Genomic DNA, 10,425 nt, shown 5'->3' on the forward strand with positions numbered 1-10,425 from the left:
AACAAATTCATTCTGTCACGGCATACATGCTAGACTTTTGATAATATGATAATGTTAGTACGATGCACAATCTGAATGTAGGCATAGGCTAATGTAGCCAGTGTTTGATTCTCGCTTCATTTCCTATGGTCCTATAATATTCAGCCTATTACAACACGTGATGTCGCACTTCCAATCAGAAATCCACCAATCACGTCGCTTACAACGCGGGCACTGCGACCAAACGGACCAATATAATTGCTGTAAATTGAAGCGGTTTTAGAGAATGACCTAACAAAAATACCCTGTACGCACCACTGAGGTATATATAAATACACATATGAGCGCAAAAGTTTGAAGATTGTAGCCATTCGAAGAAGGAAGTTAGATTAATTTTACTCCACTAACAAAATGAGAGAGATTGTTCATTTACAAGCAGGGCAGTGCGGTAATCAAATTGGCGCAAAGGTTTGTACACGTCTAGGCTTTTTTTAGCCATCTATTTTTTGTATTATGTCAATTATTATTGGTTAAAAAAAAAACTACGGCCAAGTGGCCTCGAGATAATGCTCTTTCAAAGTGTGCGCGAAAACATGTAACCCCTTTGTTCTCAGATTATCAATAATTGTTTGGCGGAAAGTATCATCCTCTCGATTATACATTGGTTGCCTTCCTGTTCCAACAAGTTCAATGATTTTAAGTTGTATGTACTTGTTTTATTCGGGGAACCATTCAAATGATCGAGGTAATCTAATTCAAGGGTGTTGACTGCCCCGCGTTGGACGAACTAGCAGTTATGTCTGGTTCAGGTCATGGAGTGCGCCAAGTCGGCCAGCGCGCGCTCTTTGCGATTACGTTATAGCCTTGCTGTTTTTAGTTTGGTTTATATTTACTTATCGATGTACTAATATATTGAGCATAATTGTCATGTTTTAATTGTACATTTAGCGAAGGACAACGCAGGAAAAAATATATATAAAATGGGTGCCAACTTTTGAAACTCCATTTTGTTTTTGACACTTGACGCATGGAAGCCAGAAAGCAGAACTTTATTTTTTATAAACAAGTTCAAAATGGATTGTTTGCTGCCATTTTGTATTTAATTCAACTGCAAAAATTAACAGTGAATTGACTCTGGATTGGCATTAATTGACGTCTCCCTATGCTAGTTCTGGGAGGTGATTAGTGATGAGCATGGCATTGACCCCACTGGAAGTTACAACGGGGACAGTGATCTTCAGCTGGAAAGAATTAATGTGTATTACAATGAAGCTTCAGGTGAGTTAAGTGGTGTGATTTCTTGAGCCACAATGGTCTGGTAAATCTGGCAATTGTCCAATTCAGGCTAAATGCAACAAAACCAAAAATGGATCTCCTAGTTACCATTATTAGCCAGGTACGATTGTTTTGAATTTAAGTGCTATTTTTGACTTTTCAGGTGGAAAGTACGTGCCACGCGCTATACTTGTGGACTTGGAGCCTGGGACCATGGACTCTGTGAGGTCCGGACCATTCGGTCAAATCTTCAGGCCTGACAACTTTGTCTTCGGTAAGAAACTTGGAAGTGGTCTATGGGCCAGTATTAGTTGCATGTTACTACAATAAACCTTCATTACTTGACTACAGGCAAACCGTTGGCATTGGTTACTCAAAATAAAGGGTTGCAATGTCACTTAATTAGCTTTGTCATCTCCTGCTTTAGTGTTTGTAATCCATCACTAGGGCCCAGTTTCATCTCATGTTATCTTTACTTTGACATTATACTTCTGTCCATTACAGGTCAGAGTGGAGCAGGTAACAACTGGGCCAAGGGCCACTACACCGAGGGTGCAGAGCTGGTTGACTCTGTCTTGGATGTGGTGAGGAAAGAGGCTGAGAGCTGTGACTGCCTGCAGGGCTTCCAGCTCACCCACTCCCTGGGAGGTGGAACCGGCTCTGGCATGGGCACCCTGCTCATCAGCAAGATCCGTGAAGAGTACCCCGACCGCATCATGAACACTTTCAGCGTGGTGCCCTCCCCAAAAGTGTCAGACACTGTGGTCGAGCCCTACAATGCCACCCTCTCAGTCCACCAGCTGGTAGAGAACACAGACGAGACCTACTGTATCGACAACGAGGCGCTCTACGACATCTGCTTCCGTACCCTCAAACTCACCACGCCCACCTACGGAGACCTCAACCACCTGGTGTCTGCAACCATGAGTGGGGTCACCACCTGTCTCCGCTTCCCCGGCCAGCTCAACGCTGACCTGCGCAAACTGGCAGTCAACATGGTGCCCTTCCCCCGTCTCCACTTCTTCATGCCTGGCTTTGCCCCCCTCACCAGCAGGGGCAGCCAGCAGTACAGAGCCCTGACGGTTCCAGAGCTCACTCAGCAGATGTTTGACTCGAAGAACATGATGGCCGCCTGCGACCCTCGTCACGGCCGTTACCTCACCGTGGCTGCAGTCTTCCGCGGGCGCATGTCCATGAAAGAGGTGGACGAGCAAATGCTGAACGTACAGAACAAGAACAGCAGCTATTTCGTTGAATGGATCCCCAACAACGTCAAGACTGCAGTCTGTGACATTCCTCCCCGTGGCCTCAAAATGGCTGCCACCTTCATTGGAAACAGTACTGCCATCCAGGAGCTGTTCAAGCGCATCTCTGAGCAGTTCACAGCTATGTTCCGCCGTAAGGCTTTCCTCCATTGGTACACAGGAGAAGGCATGGATGAGATGGAGTTCACTGAGGCAGAGAGCAACATGAACGACCTGGTGTCTGAGTACCAGCAGTACCAAGACGCCACTGCAGAGGAGGAGGGCGAGTTTGAAGAGGAGGGTGAAGAGGAGTTGGCTTAAATTGTCAGTTTTCTTTTCTTGTGAAACAGTTGACTGGTGTTTGTTTTTCACTTCATGTTTCCTGTATCTGACAACCTTCCGCTGTACTTTCTTTAAAATGTAAATGTTTTTTTTTTGTTTACTTGCAATAAAAAGAAACATGGTTAAACACTTGTTTGTCATTTAATACGATCATGGGTAATGTATAGTAAGTGAAGCTAATGGTAATTTCTTAGAAATGTAGACTAACATTACAATTTTGAGGGAGGTAACGGTGAAAATTGTTTCCTATGCAGTTCAGCTATACTGAACAAATATACATGCAACTATTTTGAGGTACAGTTCATATAAAGAAGTCAGTCACTTGAAATAAATTCATTAGACCCTAATCTAAGGATTTCACATGGCTGGAAATACAGATATGCATCTGTTGGTCACAGGTACCAGAAAAGGGGGGTGTTGGCCAGTATCTGGTGTGACCACCATTTGCTGCATGCAACGTGACAGTCACATAAAAGTTGATCGGGCTGTTGCTTGTGGAATGTTGTCCCACTCCACTTCAATGGCTTTGCGAAGTTGTTGGATATTGGTGGGAACTGGAATATGTGGCTGTACAAGTCTATCCAGAGCATCTTGAACATGCTCAATGGGTGATATGTCTAGAAGTATGCAGGCTGTGGAAGAACTGGGACATTTGTAGCATCCAGGAATGGTGTACAGATCTTTGTGACATGGAGCCGTGCATTATCGCGCTGAAACATACGGTGGGGGATGAATGGCACAACAATAGGCCTCAGTATCTGCATTCAAATTGCCATCGATAAAATGCAATTGTGTTGTCCATAGCTTATGCCTACCCATATCATGGGGCACTCTGTTCACCTCCACACAACGCCATACACGTGGTCTGCAGTTGTGAGGCTGGTTGGACGTACTGCCAAATTCTCTAAAAATACATTGGAGGCAACAGCTCTGGACATTGCTGCAGTCAGCATGCCAAATGTACGCTCCCTGTGGTTAGAGCGTTGGACCAGTAACCGAAAGGTTGCTGGATTGAATCACAGAGCTGACAAGGTAAAAATTTGTCGTTTTGTCCCTGAGCAAGGCAGTTAACCCACTGTTCCCCGGGCGCTGAAGACTGTCGATTATGGAAGCCCCCCGCACCTCTGATTCAGAGGGGTTGGGTTAAATGTGGAAGACACATTTCAGTTGTACAATTGACTAGGTATCCCCCTTTCAACTTGAGACATCTGTGGCATTGTGTTATGTGACAAAACTGCACATTTTTTGTGGCCCTTTTGTCTCAGCACAAGGTGCACCTGTGTAATGATCGTGCTGTTTAATCAGCTTCTTGATATGCCACACCTGTCAGGTGGATGGATTATCTTGGCAAAGAATAAATACTCAGTTGCAGGGATTTAAACAAATATGTGCACAAAATTTGAGAGAATTAAGCTTTTTGTGTGTATGTAAAATTTCCGGGATGTTTTATTTCAGTTCATGAAACATGGGACCAACACTTAACATGTTGCATTTATATTTTTGTTAATTGTAGTTCTACACAAGCCTTTGAACGGTATTCATGTTTGTTTTAGAGAATATTGGTATTTGCAATACATTTTTTAAAGTTAAATATTGGATCTCAAGGATTTTGGTTCCTAAAAGGCAAATATGTAGCCGATTCAAATCTGGTTAGGAAAATCCCATACTAAGAGCATCTGCTAAATGACTAATATTGATTGTGAGTATGAAACCTAAAACAGTGATGTGGAATTATTTTAATTCTAGTGAGGTCAAGGCCCATGCAATCTCCTATTCTCTATTACTAAACATTATGTAGGTAGGACTACAATATAATACAAAATGTGAAATTCCTTTCCTGAAAAGGGGTCACCTGGGCCCAGTTTTTCAGAACATTCAACCCTGAACCCTCCTTAAATTCAGTACCCCCTTCACTTTAGATTATATTTTGCCCAAATGTCATTGGATCATATAAAATTATATTTGTAGCATATGATGTATGTTAGAGATTTGGTTCAGTTCTCTCTTAACTACATCCAAAAATGAGGGACCAAATCTGAAGAATGAGCAACATTTAACGCTACACAATTTTGATCTGGATTTAATGTTTTGGAGAAACTGGGTTCTCTTTAACTGTTGGGCTCCCGAGTGGCGCAGCTGTCTAAGGTACTGCATCTCAGTGCAAGAGGTGTCACTACAGTCGTCCGGGTTTGGCCGGGGTAAGCGGTCATTGTAAATAAGAATTTTACTTCCCTAGTTAAAAAAAATACAAATGAACTGTTTCATGTCATGTGAGAGTAGTCGGTTGTCTTTTCACCTAAATACCACTAGGTGGCACTAATTGTTCTTTGCCCAGAATGCCAGGGACGAGATGAAAGTCAGAGGCCAGGGTTTATGATGAAGCACACCTATGCGCAGGGCCGACGTTATGGGCGGGCGCAATAGGGCCTGGCCCCACCCTACCGTATCGCCTTGCCTTTCCAAATAAAATACTAAAATATTGAACAAATATTGACGCGCGCCGACAGAAAGACCCATCTGTCTTGTTTTGCACACTTTGTACAAAATAATAAAATGCAGTACTACAGGATATTTCTTAACGTAGCTCTTTATTAGCTAGCTATAACTGCCATGTTCACGTATCGCCAACCAGGATCAAACTGACCATGACCTAACCATTTGGGTGGTCTTAACCAATCATAGCACAGTATGATATGGCGGTAAAATGTATCCAATTATAATTCAGTATGTTTACGCATATGAATATTACACCATCAATCTTATCTAATGCATCGGAGCGAGCGAAACAGCGCCCCTCTGTCTCCGTAAGTGTAGGCCATGTATCTGAAGCTGTCTGGACAAAAGGAGTATTGCATGTCATACTTTTTCCTGTATTGACAGTTTCAGATGATATTGTACATTGGCTACATATCGTAAAACGGGCGCTGTTTCGCTCGCTAGTTTCAGCAGAGAGGAAGAGGCGAAGCGAAAGGGCTCACTCTCACAAATAAAAAATCTGTGCTGAATAATCCCAATGCGATTCTATGGGCAAAATATGTAGACCTATCTTCTCGCCTGCATTTCCGATTTTACAATCTATGACAATCCCGGCGTTGGTACAATGACTTGTATTGTTAGGGCGGGAAATGAGCATCTCATCATTATATAGAGTTTTCTGGTTTCAGCCATTTGCGAATTAGAAAGGAAAGTTGGCGGGTGCACAGTGCACTGTTTGGATGCTGGCTTCCCCTACAGTAAATGAATAATTCAAAATACTTTACCAGAGAGCTTGATTTAGCCACAGATGACCATTAGCTTCTTTGTGGCAATAGGCCTAGCTGATTATTGAGTTGTGTCAGTCAGTGAAAATCACCTAAAATGTGGGAAGATAATGTGTTTTGAGTATAATTAAAAATGTTGAGACAAGTAGAAGGGGAAGGGTGTGTGGGTGAATATATGGGCATCTCTCTCCAGAATGCATGCACTCAGCTCTCCAGAATGTGCTCTGCTGTCTCCCGACAATTATTGGACATTCATTGTTTCATTGTGTGAGTTGTTTGCCCTTTGATTGTTTATTTTGATCAATTCACAATTACATATGTAACTAGTAGGCCTAGTAAATGTGCCCTTAATCCACATAATTTGGTTACATTCATTTATGTTAATGCATGTATTAGGGTCATTTACCATTATCATTCTAGAAGTGGAAACGTTGTTTGCAGAGTTCACGTATGGTTCACAACCTGCTACACTACTGAGAAACAAGTTTTGGTTTATTTCATAAGCCTCATTTAGGAGTTTTGTCCACAAAAAAATTTATCCATGTGAGCAATGAGCATGTGTGTGGTTACTCCATTGAGGGAGCTGGAGCGCCTGAGTACCCAACCTGCTGAGTTGATACAATGTTGCACTTCAGTGGTGATAGCTCAAGTTAAGACATAGAAAGGGTGGGAGACAGGCGGAGTAGAGAGCTTAATGCGATTGAAAAAAACGGAATTTTCCTCAGGATATTTTTTACTGTTTTTATTTGTTGGCTTTAGGCCTTCATAATTTACTTAGTTGGCAATGGCCTATTATAGGCCTATTGCTGCATTGGCCTATAGAGGCTATCTCTGAGTTCCATGACGTAAGTACTTTCTTTATCTTTATACACTACCAGTCAAAAGTTTGGAAACACCTACTCATTCAAGGGTTTTTCTTTATTTTTACTATTTTCTACATTGTAGAATAATAGTGAAGACATCAAAACTATGAAAGAACACATATGGAATCATGTAGTAACCAAGAAAGTGTTAAACAAATCAAAATATATTTTATATTTGAGATTCTTCAAAGTAGCCACCCTTTGCCTTGATGACAGCTTTGCACACTCCTAATAAATCTGTGAAAGTACACCTTGGAGATTTATGCTTGTGGTCTTGTGACCATTTTATGAAATCATATGAAACTTCTCTGAATCATACTAGACACCTTAATAAGGCATAATATATAACACATTTGTTGATAAGTACAACTTTAACTTCTCTAGAGCCTGTAACGTACAAAAGTGTTTTTTCTTCAGTATTGTGACTGATGGGATTAAATGAGTTAATATCACAGATTTTCTTAACCCAGAGGCACAGCACCCAGAGATTTTTGGGACCGCTTGCGAAACAGACCAATCAGAAGATGTCACGTTCGTCGTAAGGATGAGACCAAGGCGCAGCGTGAGTAGAGTTCCACATAATTTTAATAAATCGAAACTCACCAAAAACAAACCAAATAAAGAACAAACTAAACGTGACGCTACTGGTATGCACTCAGGCAACTCAATGTAGACAAGATCCCACAACACAAATGAGGAAAATGGCTACCTAAATATGATCCCCAATCAGAGACAAGGATAAACAGCTGTCTCTGATTGGGAACCATATCAGGCCAACATAGACATAAAAAAAACCTAGACATACAACACCCCTAGACATACAACACCTCTAGACATACAAAACCCCTAGACATACAAAACTAGCGTAGCCACCCTAGTCACACCCTGACCTAACCAAAATATATAGAAAAACAAAGATATCTAAGGTCAGGGCGTGACAGAAGAAGGCCGGGGGTTTGAGCTTGGCCGTGTTCAATAGGATCAAACCCGTAAGGTATCATGCGCACATTGTGAGTAGTTATTTATGATATTATACTAATGAGTAGTTATTTATGATGCAAAGTTCATTGTAGATCAGTCAGTCAGCAGTCACCTGAAATGTCGGCTGCGAAGTCGAACAAGCCCAATCGGAAAAATTTAAAATTATTAGTTTACATTTTCTCGAAATCTAAAAGCACACACTAGATTCGAGCTAATATCTTTAGTAGTTGAACATGTTATTGAACAACTTTTTATATCGAAGTAGTGCCTTTGACGGCCTACACATGCACAGTTCTGCGCGAGACGATGAGAAGACCCTGACTGCAGTGTGCAGTTCGGGGTGTGTCACGCCCTGGCCTTAGTTATCTTTGTTTTCTTTATTATTTTAGTTAGGTCAGGGTGTGACATGGGGGATGTATGTGTTTTGTATTGTCTAGGGGATTGTATGTCTATGGTTGCCTAGATTGGTTCTCAATTAGAGACAGCTGTCTATCGTTGTCTCTGATTGGGAGCCATATTTAGGCAGCCATAGTCATTAGGTAATTTGTGGGTGATTGTCTATGTCTATGTGTAAGTTGCCAGTGTCTGCACTTATTTGTTTTGTATAGCTTCACGTTCGTCGGTTTGTTGTTTTGTAGTTTTGTTTAAGTGTTCTTCAGTACGTCGCTAAAATAAATAGATTATGTATTCACTTCACGCTGCGCCTTGGTCCTCTTCTCTTTCACGTTACGACGATCGTGACAGGGTGGCTCAACGTGGGCGGAGTCAAACGTCGGGGCCGGGCTCAACGTGGGCGGAGTCAAACGTCGGGGCCGGGCTCAACGTGGGCGGAGTCAAACGCGTTTAACATGAACCCTTCCCGTCTCCTTCAAGGTCACCCAAGTTGAGGTAAACGTCGAAGGTATCAACATCAACGAAAGCAGATCTTAATCGAACATAACCTAATCTACATGGATAAAAATATAAACCATGGAAGTAAGTGAGACTATCATTATGCATAATCTACTTTGTAATATTCATGTTATACCAGTGCAGTGGTATATTTTTATATGACCAACTACCGCACCAATGTTAGCATAGCGTTAATTAGCATTTATTTGCACATGAGCTAGCTAATTGCTTACAATGAGGGAATCTTATTTGTACAAATTTGCCTACTTGAGCAGTAAGCCCAGGTTTACATGTACAGTTATGTAATCGATTTGATCATTGATTTTCTGTGTTTTTTCAATATATGCCTTGTTGTGTTTGGCTGGCTCTAAATGTGTATCGTTGATGCCATTCCCTTAGTTACACATAGCAAGTCCACACAGCCTACACATAGTATATACAATAATGAATAGGAACATTTGTTGTCTAACTGGGAGTCTCGTGAGTGAAAACATCCGAAGATCATCAAAGGTAAACGATTAATTTGATTGCTTTTCTGATTTTCGTGACCAAGTTACCTGATGCTAAGTGTACTTATTGTTTTGTCAAGCGATCGATAAACTTACACAAACGCTTGTATTGCTTTCGCTGTAAAGCATAATTTCAAAATCTGAGACGACAGGTGGATTAACAAAAGGCTAAGCTGTGTTTTGCAATATTACACTTGTGATTTCATGAATATGAATATTTTCTAGTAATATTATTTACCTGTGGCGCTATGCTACGCTATGCTAGTCAGCGTTTCTGATGACAATTATCCCGGATCCGGGATGGGTGGTTCAGAAAGGTTAAAGTAGTGCCATATTGTTTACATTTATTTATAAAGTGAAAAAAGTTAGGTTTTGTGAATTAGACCATTTGCATTTGTGAATATGAAATGTACCTAGTATTATTAGCAGTTGAATTAAATATACTACATCTTTATGTCAGAATTTCTGAAATAAATCATTATATCAAAACCATTAAATAGTACAACCGGTCCTATTTTTAAATGTTTTATTCTCTATTTCAATCCAAAGAATTCTACTATAAATACAGGCAAAAAACAAATGCATAATGGTCTCCTTCTCCATTCCACAGAAATCACATTTATAGTCAATATTTAGCTTGAATCTTTCCAAAACATGTTTCACAGGATAAATTCTATGTTACATTTTAAATGAAACTTCCTTTACCTTGTTACTGATACAATATTTGTTAGCAATTTTCCATGCTTTCCCCCATTGTATATCACCATAGATATTTGACCAAAATAATCTTGCTGAGGGAATTGTAGTATCACAAACAATATTCCTAATCTGTTTATACATTTATCTTTGATGTTAATATTGCCAATGAATATATTTTCATGTAAATCTATGTTACTTACATCAACCACAGAGGAATTTAAAAGAGATACAACCCCTATTGGAATCGCATCAAAAACAATGACATATTCTTTCGGGGTTATTGGAATTTTAAGATTATCAAGAAATTCCCCATATGAGAGTAGATATCCATCCTCATTCAGTAACTGACCAACCAAAATAATTTGATTATCAAACCAGTTAC

The 10,425-nt window shown here is 40.6% G+C and overlaps 1 protein-coding gene across 1 annotated transcript; it reads left to right on the plus strand.

Annotated features, from left to right (window-relative positions):
* Positions 1 to 252: 252 nt before the first annotated feature.
* On the plus strand, positions 253 to 2,967 carry LOC120048156 (tubulin beta-4B chain-like). Its single transcript, XM_038993901.1, has 4 exons — positions 253 to 447; positions 1,149 to 1,257; positions 1,418 to 1,528; positions 1,759 to 2,967. The coding sequence occupies exons 1-4, from the start codon at positions 391 to 393 to the stop codon at positions 2,817 to 2,819; spliced, it is 1,338 nt and encodes a 445-aa protein (XP_038849829.1). The 5' UTR covers positions 253 to 390; the 3' UTR covers positions 2,820 to 2,967.
* The last annotated feature ends 7,458 nt before the right edge of the window (positions 2,968 to 10,425 follow it).

This window comes from Salvelinus namaycush, chromosome 5 (genome assembly GCF_016432855.1).
Source record: "Salvelinus namaycush isolate Seneca chromosome 5, SaNama_1.0, whole genome shotgun sequence".
Lineage (NCBI taxonomy): Eukaryota > Metazoa > Chordata > Actinopteri > Salmoniformes > Salmonidae > Salvelinus > Salvelinus namaycush.

Excerpts from the sequence above, each read along its gene's own strand:
- LOC120048156 (XM_038993901.1), top strand. The coding sequence starts at position 391 with ATGAGAGAGATTGTTCATTTACAAGCAGGGCAGTGCGGTAATCAAATT. Across the intron at positions 448-1,148 it reads GTAATCAAATTGGCGCAAAG|TTCTGGGAGGTGATTAGTGA; the intron begins GTTTGTACACGT and ends TCCCTATGCTAG. Across the intron at positions 1,529-1,758 it reads GCCTGACAACTTTGTCTTCG|GTCAGAGTGGAGCAGGTAAC; the intron begins GTAAGAAACTTG and ends TGTCCATTACAG.